Genomic DNA, 23,461 nt, shown 5'->3' on the forward strand with positions numbered 1-23,461 from the left:
TTTGACAAAAAATCTTGTACATCATTCGTAAACCAAGCACATTGAAATAAGGAACCACTTTATAAGAGATCACATTTTGAAAGGAGAAATCAAAATTGAATATGTGAATGCCTTACATCAATTGGCTGATATTTTTACAAAACCTATGAATAAAGAGATATTATATACAATAAGGAATGAATTAGGTATACTTGATCAAAATGGCATAAATGAACAATGAATCTACTGAATGTGTTGTATGAGTGTGAAACTGTGTTATTTACTGTTACATAATCCCTTTGCATGCTCATACTCAGTTTATGATTCTGTTTATTTCACAATTATGTTTTGTATCTGGACTAACCCTCAACAAAGTTGAGAAGAAAGTTTTATGCAGGTCTAATACTGAACATGAATGTAATTACTTTTATGAAATGGATTTTCAACACTCTATAGAATTTAATCAAATGCAAAAGCAATATAATCGATTACACATTGTGAATGTGGTTTGAGTCTCTATACTGTTAAGTCATATTTTCTATCACATTCATATTGTTCTCATATGTGTTCATTCATTCTAAAACTCATTGTTTCATATCCGTTGTATATCATCTTAAGCTTTATGAATGGTAACACACAAATATATTGGCTTCAAGCACTATCTGTTTTACTCTGACTTCTATCATTTCATATGATACATGCTTGAAACTAGTTCTGTTATATATGCTCTAATACAACTTTATCTTTTGCTCTAATACTGAATTGTGTATTTGAAATATTTTGGAAATACTGCATAGTGATAGGGGGAGCTTCAATATCTGATATTTATTTGTCCACATGAAAAAGGGGGAGAAATTATATATATTCAAAATTCCTTTTTTGCTAATGCCCAAAGGGGGAGAAATTTGTGGAAATATTTGTATTATCTGTGGTATTTTAATATGTTGATAATACTTATTGATATCTATGATTGTGCATCATGGTTTTGTTTTGCTATGTTTTGCGCATCAATGCATCATGGTTGTGCATCAATGCATCATGGTTGTGCATCATCAAAAAAGGGCGAGATTGTTGATAGAGGGAGAAATATGAATCTTAAACCTAACTGTTTATATGGTTTTTATTTTTGATGATGACAACACATGTAGTTGCTTTTGATGATGACATTACATATGTTTCCATGACTGGAACATATTTTGTATGAATTGGTTGATATGCATACTTACTATGATTATACCTGTGTTAACATCTATTGTATGCATACTCATACTCTGATATGTGAAAATCACTTGCACAATGTATTATTTGTATGAAGTAATCGATTACATAATTATGTAATCAATTAAGTTCAACAGATAGCCATATGCTTAAACTGGTACAAGCTACAAGTTTTAACCGATTACATTATGTGTATAATCGATTAAAACTCGTGTCTTTGCAATACATCTTTCTGGATTGTGTTGTGATGAGTTTTGCAATACATCTTTCTGGATTGTACTTAATCGATTACATAAATTTGTTATACATTGAAAACTGTTTGTTGATAAGTCTTAACTGTCGAAACGGTCATATTTTCATATGTTTTGACTTACATGATATATTTAACCAATTACATTATTATAGTAATCGATTTAATTGCGTCTGTCATGAGAAAACTATAAATTGACGCATTGCACACTATACTAAAAACTTTTGATCATTCTAAACTTTCATATCTAATATTTGTGGATTGAGAAAAAAGCTACATGTGTGCTGAGACACTCCAAAAAACAAGATACATAGAAGTTGATAATCCTGAAGGTTTCTTGAAGAACAACTTTGGGTTTTCATTACTGATCAACTATGCAGAATTGGACATCTTGACTTAAAGGCAAAAACTTAGTTTCTTAGTGTTGAAGATCTCACACCAATTATAAATAAAGTAGATTTATAACATATAAGTAGGTACAAACATCACTGCCTTACAAGTTGGTTTTAAAGTCCATCAATATCTTAACATGGTAGCAAAATCATGAATTAGAGTTTATTCTAGTGAAATTTGTTGTTTATTAGGCTTATTGTTATGACACAACTATCTATTAATGTTTAATTTCACACTCAAAATGTATATGTTTCGACATGAGATAAAATGAAGTGAAATAACTTTTAAATAACATAATTTAAATTGTTACACTGTTATAAAACTTATTAAACCTAAATCTTGATTAAGTATAAATAATATAACTTTTAAATAAGATGATTTAAATGGTTAAGCTATTATAAACATACCACTTATAATTAAAAAACAATATATCTCTTTTGTGATTAAGTATAAGTACTATAACTTTTAAATAACATGATTTAAATGGTTACACTATTATCAAACTTATTAAACCTAAATATTGAATAATATCAATAAAAAGAAAGAGATTTATTTTCTCTTTTATTGAATGAATAAAACTTTAGGATTTATTTAATCTTTAATACATAGTCTTTTATATATATAGGTCTAAACCCTCAGATCGTCCTCATATTTGTTGGAGAATCTCAAGTAGCTCCTCGTTTTTTAAACTGTCAAAACTGGGTTCTGATAACAGTTGAAAAACTGTTATTTTCATGCTTAAAATTGACACAAAAAGCAACCTTTACACTTAGAAACTAGCTTGAAATCATGCTTTTCTTCATATTTTCATAAATAAGAGAGCTCGACAGGTTTATGTTTGATTTCAGTGTTTTTGTGCAGGTTTTAAGGTGAATTTAGTGAAAGAAGTGAAGAAGGAGAGAGATGAAATCAGAAAAGACATCAAAAAGTGCAAAAGGAGAAGCCGAAGTCACCGCTCAGCGGCAGTTTACCGCTGAGCGGCACTCAGGAGCTTACGGGAGGTCCGCTGAGGGGCAAAATAGCCGCTGAGGGGAAGAAACGACTCACGCACTTACCGCTGAGCGGTACTTTACCGCTGAGCGGCACTTTTATGGGCTTGGACCTAATTTTCTGTAATTTACGAATAATATATAAGCTTTAGGGTTTCCTAGGGTTAGGTATCTTTGGCTGGAACGAAGCAAACACTCTCTCTTCCACCCCTTTGAAGGAGGATCTTGGACGCTCAGGCTTCCTCTTCACCTTTCTAGTGTTTTATCTTTCATTCTTTCATTGTTATTCATCTAGGTTCACCATGAATATGGTGAACTAAACTTTGTATGTTTGTTGGGGAATCAATGTAATCTTTTGAAGCTCTCATATATGGAATTTGTTTTTATGTCTTTTATTTAAGATCTATGCTTTCTTTCATCATTAGTTAGGGTTTTTCTTCTTTGCTTAATGCTTGCGTTGTTTAACTCATTCGATGCATGATTATTGGTTTTGTCGATACGGGCACGTACGGGGAAGTCTAGATCCGGGGAATTTCTCCCAATATTATATTGGTTGTCGTTAAGCTCCTGCACTTATGAACTAATTATTAGGAATGCTAGGAATTGTATGAACTCGTAATTAGGGAGAAGCCTTCGTGAAAGGTACTTTAGAGAGTGGCATTAACAATGATGATTTGAATGTTGAATTCCTAAAATATATGAGAGTGGATAAGATGAAATTGACTCCCAACAACATATTCATACATATATTTCATTGAAAGTGTTTATCTTTTGCTTTTGCCATTGATCAAAACTTCATGCATACATATTTAATTTTCGTCTTTTGCATATAAAAATCCAAATATTTCGTCTTTAAGTCTTAGCTAATCAATAAACCACACAACTAAACTAGGCCGTGAGTCCTTTGGGAAGAACGATACTTGATCTTACCAAGTTTATTACTTGAACGATTCGGTCATACTTGCCGATTGAAAAACAAGTTTGTGACATCATATTTTGGTGTTCATAAATTTGTCCATCAGGTTCATATATACTTGTAAAATTGAGTCAATTAGGTCCATCCATATATTTGAAAAATTGAGCCAATTAAGCTCTTTCAGTTAAATTTTCACATACGGCGTCAAAGTTTGCTAACGTGGTGCACATATAATATGCTCATGTATAAGTGTTATATTACATGGAATTTGTTATTTAAATTATCAGTGTTTGACATGGCACAAAACAAAACCTTCTGCTCTTAAACCACCCACGCTTCCACCGTCTATGGCCTTGCTGTCGTCGCTCTCGTGCTTCTTAGCCAGACACATCGTCACTCGATGCCTATTCTGCGACAAAGGGCTTGTTTCCGGTTGCTCGGCCACTTGCGTCGTGATCTCCTTCATCGTCTCCTGGTAGCACTTAATCAGGTGTTGTGAATTGATTGAACACTTTTCTGTTAAAGGATAAAAATTGGTAAAGATTGGAAATTGTTTGATTTTTTTTTGGGGCTTTGGGGCTTAGTCGAATCTTGGAGTGGAAGGGGGAAGGGGGAAACGATGTGGGAGAGGTGGGATTCGTTGACGAGGTCATGGTGGTGTCCGATGATGCAGGTGGAGAAGTGTTCAGGTCGCGACTGTCGATGGATGCGTTGGAAGGGCGTTGTTAGCGGCGGTGGAAGCGGATGTTGGGGTTTTGACGGTGTGCATGTTGCTAGACCAGAGTAGGAACGACCTGAGGGTCCTTGGTGAGACACTTAATTTGGTCTTCTACTTCGTGGCGGGGATGGCTGGTTTGGGCCTAGATTTGGTCTTCGAGGTGGATAAAGGTTGCGTTGGAGACATGACGATGGTTCCTCCGCTGTAGATTCCTCCATGGGTTCGACCTGATGGCCGATGCCCCATGAGTAGGGAGAGAAAGAGTCCCAGTCCCAAATGTCGGCATTTTCAATGTCAGCGACAACGTCAGGGTGGGAGTTGAAAGGACGATCTTGAAGGCACATAGGGAGAGCTTGAGGAAGTAGTGAAGATGGTGAACCAGTAGCTTTCTCGTACCTAGAAGTTGTAGTTCTGCTAGGTCTCCCTCCTTTGGCTTGGCTCTCTTGCGCAGGCGAAAAGAAAAACCATTTCTCTGTATCCCCACGACAAAGCTCCCCTGCAAGTGCTGCAAACAACCTTTTTACCAAAAATGAGTGAATCATATGCACAAAAGTTGGCTTATTTATTTATTTGTTTATGAATCACATACTTAGGAGGTTCCATGGTTCCAAGGCATTGATAACCACATATTTGTTTATGTCTATTTTACTTTTGTGCATATTGGAATGAGGTGAATATATATGTATAAACGAAGAAGGGGATTGAAGGAGAAAAAGATAGGGTGGTGGGGCAGAGAGATTCACCGTGTCACGACGATGAAGAACACGAAGAGTCCAAGAATGACTACCGTCGGCGAAGCTCCAACTGTGACCGGCGACTGGCGGCGAGGCCCATGGCCTGACTGGATGAAGAACGCACAGTGGTTAATGGCCTGACACTTTTCAGTCCCTAATCTATTATTTTAACATAAACCATTTCAATTTTGCCATGTCATAATCTTTTAATATAAATAAAAATTTCACATAATCAAATAATGCACATCAGCATAAACACGTGATCACAATTTAACGTCGTTTGTCAAAACTTAACGGAGAGGAAAAAATTGACTCAATTTTACAAGTATATAGACCCAATTTTGACGGTTTAAAAAACGAGGACCCACTTGAGATTCTCCAACAAATATGAGGACAATTTAATAGTTTAAACCTCTCTATATATATATTATTATGTAATTGTTGCACTGGTATTATATTTAAAGTGAGGAAATAATATAAAAATGTTTGATTTAATATAATAAATTCATTTTATAAATTATTAGATAATTTTAGTTTACATACTTTTTATTTTTGTTTGCTTATAACTTCACAAAATAATATAAATTATTTTAAATTTTATAAGCAAAATATACTAAATTATTAAAAATAAAAGCTACTAACATTTAATATTATATAAATAGTTTTAAAATTATATTTTAACTTACCATTTGTTCAGTTATTAATTATAATTGAGTTTTATTAAAAAAATATTCAAAATAGTGATTACTCTTAAAACGTTGGTTAACAATAATTAGATTATAAGGAATAAAATAGAAACATGAATGGTTTAATCAAAGGAGAATTCTCTTGAAATTTCTCTTATAATTAGGGATGGCAAAAAAATCTGCACCCGCGATATTCACGAATAAAATTCACGACGAATAGTTGGTACCCACGAATATTTACTGTCTGCGGTTGTGGGTAGCGGATATTTTAATACCGGCTTATAAATGGGTCGGGTGCGGGTATTATACTATTCGTACCTACAAATATCCTCTACCCAAAAAAATAAATATAAAAATTTAATTTATATTTTATTAAGTTAAATTTAATTAAAATTAAAATTAATTTATATTTATAGTTAAATTTAATTAAAATTAAATTTTAATTTATATTATATTTTATATATTTTTGTAATTTTATTTAAATTTTATTTTAATAATTTAAAATAAATATATTTTTTAAATATTTGCGGGTATCTGCGGATATCCACGGATATCCACAGGTTTTAAAATATTTGCGAATATTTTTTAAGCGGATATTTGTATGGGTAGCGGATGAATTATTTTTTTAGAGTTGTTCCCTCTACCACCCCAAGTGCTCCCTACACCTCCCCATTATTTTTTTTTGTTCCAAAAGTATCCTTATTAATTTAACTTTTACTATTTAATTTAATTTACCTTTTTAAAACTCTAAATCTCCGTACACCCCTACACTTCCAAGGTCCTACACCTGCACATACTGCAGAAGGGAGGCACAATTGGGAAGTCCATGGTGTAAACACCCCATTAACATATGTAACATTAGCTTCAACGACTGTCATGGTGTGGTTTGCTATGCGGAAAAAGAGCTCATCATTCACTGCAGCGTTGATCAAACATAGAAGATATGTCTTTTTTGGCTTCACTTTTAGGTTGAACGTATCTATCCACCATGAATAAACATAATTTCACTCATTGTGGAACCCATCACTCCACTATTTCACTCACCAAACACACTAACTCTCACTTTTACGTAGAAGCATTCAATAATACCACCCCTCTCCTTCTCTCACTTACTTCATCTCACACACCACATAATAACTCTTCTATTTATTTTTTTCTTTTCTTTTCTTCAACCCATAATACTTAATCCTCACATTCTCTCTCTAATTTCACGACACATATCCTCACACTTCTCCGTCTTACTTTTCTTTCCTCACTTCTACATACATGCATGTTAATCACACCATCAAACATTCTCTTCCCTACTCTAACCATACTTTCCTCTTTTCTCATAAAACCTACACACACTCTTCATTACTCCATACTTTCTTCCCTTTCATCACTCACCCCTAGAGTCATCTAGGTTTCCTACTTCTTCCCATACTTTTCGCTAACTCCACACTAACAACCATCACTCTTTTCCATGTACCCCATTATCTTCTTTTCTCACCACAGAAACAAAGCCCCAACACCCATCAACACTCTTCTCCTTCAATCTTTCCTATCATCTCATCTCTATTTTTTTTTCTTTTAACTACTTCACTCTACTCAAAAAATTCCAACCATCATAACCCCAACTCTATTTTAACCTTCCAATTCCCACAGTCAACCTTGCTCAATACTCTTATCTTCTCTGCATTCTCCGTCGTGGGACCTACATCCAAAATATATATTCAAATAAAGAGCCTCTGCATGCAAGACCTCCCTTGGCTTATTACTAAATACCAAGAATACACCACACTCAACTCACTCCTATATCATCTTCCAACCAACCGTCATTCACTTTATTGTTCACCCAACTCTCAACCCGGAAACCCTTCATCCTCTTTTCCTCCTACCACTCAAACCCGAGAACAACCCATCCTTCCTCTACTTCTTCTCTTCTTTCTTCTGGTCTACGTACAAAACTCTATCTTTTGTTGCCAAACCAACTCTTGCATGCTCACTTAAATGACCTCACCCAATACCCAAACATTGTTAATTGAGTCACCCACAACTACCACTATAATACTTCTCTCTTGTGCAATCACTATATGTGGTTGGACGGATGTCAGCATCCGTGGACCCTCAATTCTTAAACGGATGTCAACATCCATGGACGGATATCGACATCCGTTTGTCCTTCAATGGATGTCGATATTCGTCCACGGGTCTTGTCATCCGTTTAAGAATCTAATGCATATTCACATCCGTTTAAATATTACCGTGAAGGACAAAAGAGGAATGGAGAGGTGTAGTAAGCCGTATGTGGTAGTGGAGAGAGTAACTCTTTTTTTTTTCGGGTCGAGTTGCAGGTAAACAATATCTGTGCTCGACCCAACCCGTTGCCATGTTGACAAAATTTAAGATTCCACAAATCTAAGCATTGACATAACAGAATCAATATCGGTGTAGATAGTCACATAAGGCATTCATACAAAAATTTCTTGAAATGGTTATTGTCAATTAAACTATTTTGTTTAAACATTCTTTTCTCATTATTTAGTATACATTATTTATCCAAAATAAATTCACTGGACATGTTAAATATGCGATTTTTAACCTTCAAGTATGTGGATGAGGACGAGACACACAATTGAAAAAAATAAACATTACATGTTCGAATAATAACCACAAATTTTATTTGAATATTGTTCTTACGGGCTACCTTGGTGTTGTGACATAGATGAACTTTTATTAATACCTTCATTATAGACAAATGCCTTATCCTGAGGGTTAGTCGAATTGGATTAAGTATTTGATGTGGAGACTTACGAAAATAGTGGGTTAGAACGAATGGGCTATCTAGATGTTCATAGGTATATTGAGCATAGGCTTAGTTTGATTTGTGTTAGTTTGGGAGGAAACATGGGTTATGGTGTTGTGTTATATAGGGAAAAAAATGGACGTTGTGACTTTGTGGTAGTAAGTGGGCTAGTGGGCCGTGGTGTGGTGGGTTGGTGTGTGTTTAGATTGAGAGTATGGAATGAGAAATGGCATTATAGTTTACTTATGTTAGTATGGGGTGCAGGGAGAAAACACGTATAGAGTTTTTTTATTTTTTCTACGTTGTCATGGTTGAAAAAGATGCAGGTCTTGGGTTAATTTATTGATTTGGTTACCAACCGAAGTTGACTAAATGCCCTAAAGTTTGAAGATATTTTATTACAGCGAATCAAGCTAGAAAAGCAATTTTTATGTGCTCCAAATTGTGGCAGCAAACCTTGTATTGAAAGCAAATCCATCTCCAACAAAAGACAATCATTACCTTTTGTTAATGTTATTTCTGTTCTGTCTGCATTCATGCTTAGCCACTCATTCACATAACTAAGCTGCACTTCCAATTCAAAATCCTTTCTTCTCTTTGATTCGGTCACTTCCTTTCCAACCATGCCAGTGATAGAAACACTTGGTGGTGCTCTCTTTGGTGCTGTCCTTCAGCTGCTGTTTGACAGGCTGGATTCTCATCATGTTTTTGATTACTTTCGTCGAAGAAAGCTCAATGAGAAGCTACTGTACAAGTTGAAGGTGAAGCTGTTGTCCATCAATAATGTGATCGATGATGCAGAACTAAAGCAGTTCACTAATTCTTATGTGAAAGCATGGCTTGATGAGGTCAAAGATGCTGTGTTTGATGCAGAGGATCTGCTGGATGAAATAGACTATGAATTTTGCAAATACAAGTTGAAAGCTGAATCCCACACTCGCTCTAGAAAGGTATGGAAATTCTTCAAGCCTTCTTCCAAAAGTTTCTTTGACAAGAAAATTGAATCAAGGATGGAGCAAGTCCTTGAGCAAATAGAATTTCTTTCAAGCCAAAAGGGTGATCTAGGTTTGGAATATGTTAGTTGTGTTGGTGTTGGACCAGAGTCGGTTAGTAAAGTGACACAGAAACTGCCATCAACGTCTTTGGTGGTTGAAAGTGTTATTTATGGCAGAGAGGATGAAAAAGAAATGATTCTTAATTGGCTTAGTTCTGACACTGACAATCATAGCCAGCCTGCAGTACTTTCTATTGTAGCTATGGGTGGGATGGGTAAGACTACACTTGCCCAACATGTCTATAACGATCCAAGGATTGAGGAGGCTAAATTTGACCTCAAAGCCTGGGTCTGTGTTTCGGATGAATACGATGCTTTCAAGGTAGCCAGAGAAATTCTTCAGGCAATCCATAACTCAATTGATGATAGCAGAAACCTAGAAATGGTTCAGGTACGATTGAAAGAAAAATTGACAGGAAAGAAGTTTCTCCTCGTTCTGGATGATGTTTGGAACGAAGATCGAGACCGATGGAAACCACTGCAAACTCCTCTTAAATATGGGGCCAAGGGAAGTAAAATTCTTGTCACAACACGCAGCAGCAAAGTTGCTACTACCGTGCAGTCACATAAAGTACACGAACTAAAGCAGTTAGAAGAAGATCATAGTTGGCAAGTTTTTGCTAAACATGCATTTCAAGATAATAATCATCATTTGAATGTTGAAGCGGAGAAAATTGGTAAAAAGATAGTTGAAAAGTGCAAAGGATTGCCCCTGGCCCTGGAGACAGTTGGATGTCTATTACACACAAAGTCATCTGTTTCAGAATGGGACAGTGTATTGATAAGCAAAATATGGGACTTACCCAGAGAAGATAGTAAAATCATCCCTGCTTTATTGTTGAGCTATTATCATCTTCCTTCGCATCTCAAGAGATGTTTTGCTTATTGTGCTTTATTCCCCAAAGATCAGGAGTTTCACAAAGAGAGTTTAATTTTGTTATGGATGGCTGAAAATTTTCTACAATGTTCTCAGCAAGGTAGGAGTCCAGAAGTAGTTGGTGAGCTGTATTTCGATGAACTATTATCAAGGTCCTTCTTTCAAAAATCAATTCAAGACAACAAAACATGCTTTGTAATGCACGACCTTCTCAACGATTTGGCAAAATATGTTTGTGGGGACATATGTTTTAGGTTTGGAGTTGATGAAGAAAAGAAGACACTAGTAAAAACCCGTCACTTGTCGTTGGTAACAAATCAAGATCAATATTCTGATGGGTTTAGGAGTTTGTATGATGCTAAAGGGCTACGTACAATTATGCCAACAAGTGGAAGAATAAATATTGATTATTATTGGGATTGCAAGATGTCGGTGGATGAGTTATTCTCCAAGTTTAAGTTCTTACGCGTCTTGTCTCTGTCTTGGTGTCGTGGCCTTAAAGAGGTTCCTGGTTTAGTAGGTGATCTTAAGCATCTGCGTTCACTTGACCTTTCAGGCACCCTTATAGAAAAGGTCCCCGATTCAACATGCTCACTCTATAACTTGCAAATACTGAAGCTGAACTCTTGTTTCAATTTGAAGGTGCTGCCCTCTAATTTGCATCAACTCACCAATTTGCGTCGCCTTGAAGTTATGAAAACTAATGTGATAAAGATGCCAGTGCATTTAGGAAAGCTGAACAATCTTCAAGTGTTGATGAGTTCTTTTCGGGTTGGTGAAAGTAGTGAGTTCACTATTCAACAGTTAGGAGACCTCAGTCTACGTGGAGGGCTAACAATTGAGGATCTGCAGAATATTTTGAATCCCCTGGATGCAGTGGCAGCTGATTTGAAAAGTAAAAGAAATCTTGTTGAGCTAACGTTAAAATGGAATAATAGCTGGAACCTTGCGGATTTAATAAAAGAAACAGAAGTCCTTGAGAATTTGCAACCTTCCAAACATTTGGAGAAGTTGTCTATTTGGAACTACGGCGGTACACAATTCCCAAGTTGGTTAGCCAATACTTCATTGTCGTCTCTGGTGTCCTTAAGCTTAGAAAACTGTAATTTCTGCACACGTTTGCCTCCTCTTGGTCTTTTTCCATATCTCAAGGACCTTAGTATTAGTGGGTTGGGTGAGGTTGTGAGCATTAATGCTGATTTTTTTGGGAGTACATCTTCTTCATTTTCATCCTTGGAAACATTGAAGTTCTCGTTTATGTATGAATGGGAAAATTGGGAATGTCAAGCTGTGACAGTGACAGATGCTTTTCCACGTCTTCAACATCTTTCTATAAGACACTGTCCCAAGCTGAAAGGGAACCTACCAGAGAAACTTCTTCAGCTGAGGAAGCTACTTATATGTGAGTGCAAAGAACTTGTAGCTTCTGCTCCTGTGGCCCAAGAAATTTTTGAATTAGACCTACAAAACTGTGGAAAGCTGCAGTTTGATTATCATCCAACTGCTTTGAGAAGGCTAACGGTTATCGGAGACAGCAGCATGCAGTTGTCTCTTGATTTCTTATGCAAATCAAAAACAAATATTCCCGTGAGCTATTATGATTTTCTTGAAACACTGGACATCAATGATGGTTGTGACTCTCTTATGAACATTTCCCTGGACTGTTTCCCAAAACTGCTTCGGCTTTGCCTCAAGTATTGTCATAATTTACACACTATTTCACAGGGGCGCATTCATAATCATCTCAAGGATCTGCAAATTACTGGGTGCCCTCAATTCCAATCATTTCCTGATGAAGGATTATCAGCACCCAGGTTAGAGAGCTTTGCCATGAAAAGATTGGGCAAACTGAAATCATTGCCTCAACACATGCATGTTCTCCTTCCATCTCTGACTAGTCTGTTGATACATGATTGTCCACAAATGAAGATTCTCTCTGATGGAGGCTTGCCATCAAATCTGGAAAATATGAATATCTCAAATTGCTCCAGACTTGTTGCCTCACTGAAAGGGCCATTGGGAGCAAACACCTCTCTGCAAACCTTGTCTGTTCAAGAAGTGGATGTGGAGTCTTTTCCCAGTGAAGGGTTTTTGCCAATCTCTCTTACTTGTCTAATAATCCGTGATTGCCCTCATCTTAAAACACTAAACTACAAGGGTCTCTGCAATCCCTCCTCTCTTAAGAAATTGACACTCTTTGATTGCCCCAACATTCGATGCTTACCTGAAGAGGGTCTGCCCAAATCCATTTCAACTCTCCGGATTTTGGGCAATTGCCCTCTGCTCAAAGAGAGTTCCCAGAAACCACAAGGCCAAGACTAAGTAATGATTTCTTTTATCTGTCACTGCAACCACTTTCGTTCATAAGCTAACACTTTTTCTGTCTCTTCTCTTTGATCATATATATCACAAATGTTTACTATCATTGTGCTCCACGGTGTAGATGAATCTTGTCTAAGTACATTTTTATTAACTTCGTCTTCATATTTGCTGACAATGAAGACACCGAGAAAATGGTGGTCGTGAAACTCAAGTGTTCTGGCAACGGAAAAGAAAGACAGAACCTGGAATTTGATTTAGGGATGACCAACTTCCTACCAAAGCCTTTGAAAGTCCTTGAATGCAAGTAACTTATGAGATGCAGAGTAGCTAGCTACTTTTTAGCCTGGGAGATGGTTATTCTACTTTGTTTTAGATATTGGTCTTTCGTGTGCAAACACATGAATATGTCATTTTGTTTACTATCAAGAATCTCTCACTAAATTACAGGTTACGGAGATTGGTTTTATCTAAAATTCGACAGGTAAACAATTATGGAGTTTATGCCATGTACATTTCTTAAACTTCAAATTTGATTTCTCTGAAAATCAATAATTAATGGATGAAAATCACAAATTTACCATTGTCATCATTATCATTATCATCGTTATCAAGTAATAATGTCGAATTCACAACAAACCAACTTGTTCTTGACTATGTAATTTTCACAAATTATTATCAATTAAAAGAAAGAAAATATTTGAAGTGTTGCTGTCGAAGAAGAAAGTAAGATACAAAAATTGGGATGAAAAGAAAACTTCTAGGATTATGTTTCACGCTAAGACTTTCAATTAATTTAATTTCTTACTTTATTACTCTTTTTATTCTCTTTGAATTAACCTAATGTAATAACATATGATGTCTCTCGGCAAAGAAATCTGCAAGCATATATTGTATATTTCATCTTCTTGAAAACTAATATAATCTGAACAGCTACTGCTTGACCATCAAATCTTGAAATAAAGCCATCACTAAGAAAGCAGTTATTGTCTTATCTTTTGGTTCATCTTACCCCATATGATGTATCAACAAAAAATTAAATAAAGCTATCTACTTAGAGAACTAAATAAAATTATTGAAACTATCTCAATAATAAATTGGTTGATTATAAAGCATCAATGAATTAGGAATATTAACTTTATTATAGCAAACCACTTTTGTTTTCTTACGACATGATAAATTTTCCCAATAAATTCGAGATAAAAAGTATAAAAGTAGACAGGATAGTGAACTGATTCCACAGTGTCTAAACAAATAAATATAAGAAACTATAGAGTAAAGAAATAAATAAATGAGGAACGAGAAAGTAAACCCTCAATATTACTTCCATCCTTTGTTCTACACCCTATACAATGTTTGTGTTTGGAGATATATATAGATGCTTTGAAGACTAAATACCAGTCATACTATCTACTTAAGGTAATCGATTACGCATTTAATGAATGCACAACAATCAAAAACATGTCTAAAAACTCTAATGGCTAGTCGTGATAATGGATTATTGTAAATCATAATCAATTATGGATAATCTGGTAATCGATTATTCTAGAAACAAAAATGAGTTTTTAGCAAATTTAAAACTCTTTGTGATAACCAATTATCTTAAGTGCTAATCGATTATTGTAGAGTTTTTTTGGCTCCAAAATGAATTTTAAAGCATACAAAACATGAAATCAACCACAAATACAACCCTATAAATAAATCTACATATTACAAAAACTTTAACATGAAACATAAGTCTTTAGGAAGATCTTCTTGCCACTTGAGCCCTTGAGACTTGATTTGGGCATCATCAAAACTTCTAACTTCAAGATTTTGCTAACACAAGCCGAATTGGTAGACAATGTTCTTCCAAATGAAAGATTGTTCTTATCGAATGGTTATATGGTCGTTAAGGCTTCGACTTCTACCCATTTGGTTAAATACGCTATTGCCACTAGGATGAACTTCGTCTTGGTCTTGCTGATCGGGAATGGGCCAATGATGTCCATTCCCCACTACATGAATGGACATGGGGAGATGATGTTATGTAACTTCAAAGAAGGCACCTTGACATTGTTTTCATGCTCTTGGAAACCGTTGCACCTTTCAACGAATCTCTTGCAATTGGCCTCGATCGTTGAGCAGAAGTATGATGCTCATAAAACTCACACCTTCATAACTCGACGACTAGTGTACATGCCGCAGGCGTCGTCATGAAACTCGTTCATCACGTATTATGCTTCTTCTAAAGACAAACATTTGAGAAGGGCATGGAAAATCCTTTCTTGTAGAGGTCATTGTGCACACTTTTGTGATTCATCACTAGCCTCAACAATAATCATGAACAAGTGTTGATGACTATTAATAATGAGACAACGTATATATGACTACAGGTGGCAATGCGGGTCAACCCGCGTCTGTTTAGGCTCGGCTTGTACTTGGCTCGCAATATACGAACTATGCTGACTGTCCTGCACAAAATATGCAGGCTAAAAATACTGGCCCGTTGGATTGGAATTGGCTCGTTGGCATGCAGATCAACTCACATAATTGACTTGAAATTTTGTTTTTCTCAACTAATGACAAATTTCATACTTTACGAAATTTCTTTTTCTCACCTGTATGTAGTGGTTGAACAGTTTCTGCAAATTTCATACCTAGATCAACAGGTTTAGCAAAATGAAGTGGTTGAAACTCTATACTATTAAATTCTCATCAAATTTAATACTCATGCATGGAGGCCACAAACGTGAACAAAATAGAAGAGAACCTGAAGAGAGAAAGGAATTAGGGATTCACATTCTATGACAGATAGTTTATTATCAGTTATAATATGTTTTGAACTTTATTATAAAAATGTCACCGCATTTAATCTATTATGATAGGTGGTGAACCAACCATCATAATAAGGCCTACTATGACATGTCTCTTTAGACATGTCATAATACATTTTGAACATAATTTTAATTTTTTCACCGTGTTCATCTATTATGACAGGTCTCCCAAAGTACGTTATAATAATCCTTCCTTTTATTACAAAAATGTCACGAGTCAAACTTATTATAACAAGTGAATTTCACTTGTCATAATATATCATCATAGAATCACTTTTTTCCACTAGTGCTCCTAGCACCGTAGTATAACTCAGAGATTATTGATAGGATGGAGTTACATTATGTTCATTGATGATCACCCAAAGAATGCCGTATTTACTTTATGAACTTGAAATCTGAAGTGGCTATAATGTTTTTCAGAAGTTCAAAGCTTTAATGGAACATCAAGCAAGTGCAAAAAGCAATAATGGAACTAAAACAGTTATGGAAAATTTAATAAATTTTGTGAAGATATAGGTATAGAACACCAATTGACAACACTCTACATACTTCAACAAAATGATATTAACAAAAGGAAGAAGATAACAATCATGGAAATGGCTAGGTGGTTGCTACATGATAGAGGATTGTCAAAGAAATTTTGGTTAAAATTTGAAGCATGGTATGGTTACAAAAATGAGATACTAAATCTAGGAAAAATATATTAGTAAGTTGCTCATTTGTTAATTCAAATTAAATATAACTTCAATATTAGGAGTCTTTCTTTGTATTAGATTTTATTGTTTTAAAAATATGAATAACGGTCTAAAATAGAAGGAACAAAATTATTTCAAGTTCATGAAGGGGCAAGCTCTAAAATCTGTCAAAGTTCATGAGGGGGCAACCTCCGGCAAAGTTCATGAGGGGCAACCTCTGTCAAAGTTCATGAAGGGGCAAACGTTTTGTAAAATTTTAATTTTAAATTTTGTTGGATAAACTTAAATTAATAAAGGGTTAATTAATAAATTTGGTTAAGCCTTGATTTATTTGATTTATTTTAAAGTTATCGTATAAACTGGTTTTCTGTTAACTAGTTTTTTGTTTTTTTATCACGTTCAGTTTTTATATTTCAGCTGGATTGGGTAGTATTATTTTTCAGTTTGGGTGTTAAATTTCCTTTCTGTTTTCTTATTTGCTCTAGCGTGTACATGACTATTTAATAGCCTTTTCACGTTCAATGAAAATAACGCATACATTCAGAGCATCTTATCTTTTGTGCGTGAGATTTATTTTTAATAAATTAGTATAATAAGAGCTTTATGCTCTAAGAACAGAGAGAAAGAATAAAAACAAGGAGAATCAAACACGGTTAGGGAACCAATTAAGTTAGTGCTGGAGTGTTTTGTGGAGGAGACGATAAATGTAGTGAATTGAATGAGTTAACCACATTTGTCGGAAAATATCAATTACGATAATTGGTGTCTATAGATGAAGGTTCTTCTTGGATTCCAATATGTGTGAGACATAGTACAATGAACCTACGGAGGATAGCATTAAATAGTAACCTAGATTACTACATTGAAAAACATACGGGTAAAAAAAGAAGTTTGGGAAATTATGAAGGTGGCGTATAAAGGAGATATCCGTGTGAGGAAGGTCCGAGTACAAGCTCTCAAAGAGAGTTCTAACATATCAAAATGGATGAAAAGGAGGGAGTTGCCGAGTTTATAGCTCGAGTGCAGAAGATGGCCGAAAGGAATGTAGAAGAGATGCCTCCTAACTGGGTTGTCGAAAAGATCTTGAGAAATCTGACGAATGATTTTGAAAGCATCGTGGTAATTATTAAAGTGACAAAAGATCTGTCAACTCTTACTGTGGGGGAGCTAGCTGGGTCATTAAAGGCCCACGAACTAAGGAAGAAAAAGAAAAAGAAGCAACTCGAAGATCAAAAACTACAGGAACAATATTACACGAATGGAACTCGGAATACGTAGAGTCGAGGTCTTAGAGGTAGAGGTCAAGAATGAGGTGGACATGGGTGTGGTAATTTTAAGGATGATAGTAAACCGGTCAACATAATTGAAGTGGTCGAGGACAAGGGAAAGACCAAGGAGATCAGTCAAGAATGGAGTGCTTCAAATGTGGAAAATATTGCCACTATGCAAACGAATGCAAATTAGGGAGATGTTATAATTGTGGGAAGATTGGCCACATAGCAATGTTTTTCCGAGCTGAGAAGAAAAGTGATAGAGGTTTTGTTGAGCACCGAGTTGTCAAAGAACTCAACAGTGTTGATGAAGTGATCGAAAATGAAGGTGGTGAACTCAGATGTAGTGTCATGCTTGAAATCAGACATTGAGAAGATTGCTACTAACTCGATATGGTATCTAGATACTAGAGCTAACAACCATATGTATGGAGATGAGAACTGCTTTGATGAAGTCAACAAGGTAGAGGTTGGGTTCGTGTCTTTCAGAGATGATTCCAAGGTGGCTGTGAAAGGGCATGGAACAATCCGACAGATGTAGAAGGATTGACGACTTAGAGAGATTAGGAAAATTTACTATGTTTCTAAGATGAAGGACAATATTTTAAGTGTGGGTCAATTAATGGAAAAAGGTAACTCGGCCTTAATAAAGGACCATGTACTATATTTGAAGGATAAGAATGGTCATCTTGTAGCTTGGGTAGAAATGAAGAGAATCCAGGAGTTGAAGATCTTGCAGGAAAGGTGTTTGAAGTTGGACATGAAAGATGAAGTTATGATATCGTACTTCCAGTTTGGACACCTTAACTTTGGAAGCTTGGCTGAGTTGTCAAGGAGAGAACTAGTACTCAGATTACCCGATATAGAATTTGAGGAGAAATTTTGTAAAGAATGCTTGCTCAAAAAATAGTCAAGAACGAAGTTTCCAAACTCGGCCATGTATGGGAAAAAGAGCAATTTGAATTGGTACACACTTACCTGTGTGGACCTATTACTCCTAGCTCATTCGGTGGTAAAAGGTATTTCATCTAATTTATAGATGATTTCTCTAGAAAAGCCTAGGTGTAATTTTACAGGAGAAGTCAAAAGCATTGGGGGCATTTAAGATGTTCATGCTGATGGTGTAAAAGGAAATTATCAAGAAATTTAAAGCATTACCGTCTGACAAGGGAAGTGAATTCACATTAACAAAATTTAAGGAGTATTGTGAAGAGCAAGAGATAATGCATTTTCTTACCTCCATATTCACCAAAATAGAATGTTGTGGCAGAGAGGAAGAATAGGACTATTCTTGATATGGTCCGAACCATACTTAAAGGAAAAATATGCTAAAGGAGTTTTGGGCGGAGGCTGTGCAGTGTGCTATATATGTACAAAACAGGTGTCCACATTCGAAGCCTGGACTGGAAGAAAGCCTGAGTGTCAAGCATTTTAAAGTTTTCGAAAGCATAGCATATATGGACATGTCTCATGTCAACTCAGAATGAAACTTGATGATAAAAGCAAGAGGTATGTTTTCATTGACTACGATGAACAAGTAATAACCTACAAGTTGTACAACCCGGTTGCAGGCAAAATTCTGGGTGCCCGAATATCATAGAAGGAGTGAATGAACATGGTGAAGAAGGAGATGATCCTATAAGGTCCAAATTTCGAAGTCTAAATAACATTTATAACTCCATTAGTGAGTTACATGTAATATTCTCTCGACAGGTGCAAAAGATGTGAAAGTTTGAAGAAGTTAATGCCGCTACCTTCAGTATCGACCTCAAAAAGTTTATCGGATCGAAGGAGAGAAGAATTTAAATTTATGAGAGAATTTTGTTAGATAAACTTAAATTAATAAAGGGTTAATTAGTAAATTTGGTTAAGCCTGGTTTTATTTTAAAGTTATCGTATAAATTGGTTTCCTGTTAACCAGTTTTTTGTTTTTTAGTCACAGTTCAATTTTTATATTTCAGCTGGGTTGGGTAGTATTATTTTTCAGTTTGGCTGTTATTATTTCCTTTCTGTTTTCTTATTTGGTCCGGCGTCTGTACTGTATATAACTATTTAATAGTCTTCTCACGTTCAATGAAAGTAACGCATACATTCAGAGCATATTATTTTTTTTGTGAGATTTATTTTTAACAAATTTCACCAAGCTTTGAAAAATTAAACAGCCACCGTTTCTTGCTTGGCCCTCAATTCTTTTTTGAAGTAAAGTCATCTCCAATAACATAGTCATTCATTACCTTTTGCAGTCCTTCATTCACGTAACTAAGCTACACTTACAATATTCACAACCCTTTCTTCTCTTTGATTTGGCCACTACCTTTCAAACCATGCCAGTCCTAGAAACACTTGGTGGTGCTCTTTTTGGTGCTGTTCTTCAGGTGCTATTTGACAAGCTGGATTCTCATCAAGTTCTAAGCTACTTTCATAGGAGAAATCTCGATGAGAAGCTGCTGAAAAAGTTGAAGAGAAAGTTGATGGACGTCAATGCTGTGATTGACGATGCAGAAGAAAAGCAGTTCAGTAATCCATTGGTCAAAGAATGGCTTGATGAGGTTAGAGATGCGTTGTATGATGCAGAAGATCTGTTGGAGCAAATAGACCGTCTCCAAAAGTGAGTTGAAAGCTGAATTCCAATCCAGTGCTACCAAGGTATGCAGTTTTGAATCCAAGATGATAGAATTACTAGATGATTTAGAATCTCTCTTAGACCAAAAGGTTGTTCAAGCCTTCAAAATTTCTAGTAATGTTGGATCTGGGTTGGGTAATAAAGTGTTAGAGAGAAAAAATGAATCCTCATCGTTGGTTGCTGAAGATGTTATTTATGGCAGAGATGAGGAAAAAGAAATGATCCTTAATTGATTGACATCAGACAATAGCAATAATAACCAGTTGTTAATACTTTCTATCGTGGGTATGGGCGGGATGGGTAAGACTACACTTGCCCAACATGTATACAATGACACAAAGATCAAGGAAGCTAAATTTGAGCTTAAGGCGTGGGTCTGTGTTTCAGATGAATTTGATGTTTTGACAGTATCAAAAGCAATTATTGGGGCTTTCACTGAATCAAAAGATGATAGTAGAGACCTAGAAATGGTTCATGGAAAATTGAAAGAAAAATTGGCAGGAAAAGAGTTTCTACTGGTTCTAGATGACGTTTGGAACGAAGACAGAAACCAATGGAAAACATTGCAAACTCCTCTTATAAACGGGGCAAAGGGAAGTAAAATTCTGTCACAACACGCAGTAACAAAGTGGCCTCTATCATGCAGTCAAGCAATATACACCAACTAAAGCAATTACAAGAATTTTACAGCTGGCAAGTTTTTGCTAGACATGCATTCAATAATAATAACTCTAAGATGAATTCTGAGTTGAAGGAGATTGGCATGAAAATAGTTGAAAAGTGCCAAGGATTACGTCTAGCTCTTGAAACGGTAGGATGCCTTTTACAGTCAAAGTCTTCTGTTTCAGATTGGGAAGGTGTATTGAGAAGCAACATATGGGACTTGCCCATTGAAGATAGTAAAATCATCCCTGCTTTGTTGTTGAGTTATTACCATCTTCCTTCTCAACTCAAGAGATGTTTCGCTTATTGTGCGTTATTCCCCAAAGACCATGAGTTTGACAAGGAGAACTTAATTCTCTTATGGATGGCTCAAGGTTTTCTACAATGCTCTAAGCAGAGTAAGTCTCCAGAAGAAGTAGGTGAACAGTACTTCAATGATCTATTATCAAGGTCATTCTTTCAACAGATAATTTGGTACAACGAAACATATTTTGTCATGCACGACCTTCTTAATGATTTAGCAAAATATGTTTCTGGTGAAATCTGCTATAGGTTGGGTGTTGATAGAGCAAAAACAGTACCAAAGAGAACCCGACACTTTTCAGCTGTAAGGGATCCTGTTGAGTTTTCCACTGTTCAATGTCATGAATATAGGAGTTTATGTGATGCTACGACGCTACGAACTTTTTCGTCGATATCTATGGATTGTGGGATGTCAATACAAGAGTTGATCTCCAACTTTAAATTCTTACGACTCTTATCTTTGAATGGGTGTGATAACATAAAAGAGGTTCCTGACAGTGTAGGCAATCTTATACATCTCCGTTCACTAGACCTTTCAGGTACTGACATAGAGAGACTTCCTGACTCAACATGTTCACTCTGTAACTTGCAAGTGTTGAAGCTGAACGATTGTGATAATTTGCAGGAGCTGCCCTCGACTTTGCATGAACTCACCAATTTGCGCCGGCTTGAACTTATGGAAACTACTCTACGAAAGGTTCCAGTGCATTTAGGAAAGTTGAAGAATCTTCGAGTATGGATGGATAGTTTGCTGGTTGGTGAAATTAGTGAGAGATCTAGGAGTTTCATGGACAACTGTCAATTACAAATCTTGAAAATGTTGTGAATCCGTGTGATGCATTGGTAGCAGATTTGAAGAATAGAACACATCTTGTGGGGCTACGTTTAGAATGGAGTTTGATGCGAAACAATGAGGATTCCATGAACGAAAGAGAAATACTTGAGAATCTGCAACCTTCCAGACATTTGGAAAAGTTGTCAATCGATGGCTATTGTGGTACAAAATTTCCCCGTTTGTTATCTGATAATTATCTATCCAATGTGGTGTCCTTAATCTTAAATAACTGTAAATATTGCCTATGGCTGCCTTCCCTTGGACTTTTGACAGTTCTGAAGCATTTGACAATTGGCAGCCTTGATCAGATAGTGAGGATTAATGCTGACTTTTACGGGAATTGCTCTTCTGCATTTGCATCCTTGGAAACGTTAACATTCTCTAATATGAAAGAGTGGAAAGAATGGCGATGCATGACAGGTGCTTTTCGAAATCTTCAAAGTCTTCGTGTGACGAACTGTCCCAAGCTGAAAGGGCACTTGCCAAAGCAACTTTCTCATTTAAAGAAACTAACTATTGAGAACTGCAAACAATTTGTGGCTTCGATTCCCAGGATAGTAGAAATTCAAGATGTCCAGATGGAGCCATCTTCATTTGATATGACTGGGCCCTTCGTATCTGATATTCCTCTTGAATCCTTGGGTATTTATTCTTCTCCGGGCATCAATATTTCCATAAACCATTGCTACCATTTCCTCTTACAACTGAGTATTTATGGTAATGAATCTCTGACGAACTTGCCTCTTGATTTGTTCCCAAAACTCTGCAAGCTTGCATTATGGGAGTGTCGTAACCTGCAGATGATATCACAGAGGCACCCTCATAGTCATTTGAAGAGTCTGGCAATTGAAAAATGCTGTCAATTTGAATCATTTCCCAATGAAGGATTATTTGCACCTCAGCTAGAGACATTTCGAATTATGGGATTGGAGAAATTGAAAACATTTCCTAAACTGATGCCTTCTCTCCTTTCGTCACTTAATTTTCTGACCATACACGGTTGTCATGGAGTGGAGTTGTCCGATGGGTGTTTGCCATCAAATCTAAAAGACATGTGTCTCTTGGATTGCTCCAAATTCATAAAAATTCAATCTTTTTCAATATTCATAAAAATACAGTTAAAGAGATTTTAAGCCCTCGTAATTTCTTCTAACTAAAGAGTTGCATATTAAGCAACATGCAATTTAATTTTTTCGGTGTGAATGTCTGGATTTTGAAACTCAAGAAATGAATTTCATTGACCGCGAAACACCATTATAACTAGTCCTTTGACGGTCTCAAGTAGTAAATTCTTATTGTTTGTGCATATAACTAGTCTTCTTATTTTCTTCTAGTAT

The 23,461-nt window shown here is 35.9% G+C and overlaps 1 protein-coding gene and 1 pseudogene across 1 annotated transcript; both read left to right on the forward strand.

Annotated features, from left to right (window-relative positions):
• The first annotated feature begins 9,097 nt into the window (after positions 1-9,097).
• Positions 9,098-13,501, forward strand: LOC124846876 (putative disease resistance RPP13-like protein 1). The gene has a single exon (XM_047324249.2). The coding sequence runs from the start codon at positions 9,292-9,294 to the stop codon at positions 12,919-12,921; it is 3,630 nt and encodes a 1,209-aa protein (XP_047180205.1). The 5' UTR covers positions 9,098-9,291; the 3' UTR covers positions 12,922-13,501.
• Positions 13,502-19,949: 6,448 nt separating this feature from the next.
• On the forward strand, positions 19,950-23,257 carry LOC124846877 (putative disease resistance RPP13-like protein 1; annotated as a pseudogene).
• Positions 23,258-23,461: the final 204 nt, after the last annotated feature.

Source organism: Vigna umbellata, chromosome 6 (genome assembly GCF_029865625.1).
Source record: "Vigna umbellata cultivar VRB3 chromosome 6, Vumbellata_1.0, whole genome shotgun sequence".
Classification (NCBI taxonomy): Eukaryota; Viridiplantae; Streptophyta; class Magnoliopsida; order Fabales; family Fabaceae; genus Vigna; species Vigna umbellata.

Coding starts and splice junctions, on each gene's coding strand:
- LOC124846876 (XM_047324249.2), top strand. CDS start 9,292: ATGCCAGTGATAGAAACACTTGGTGGTGCTCTCTTTGGTGCTGTCCTT.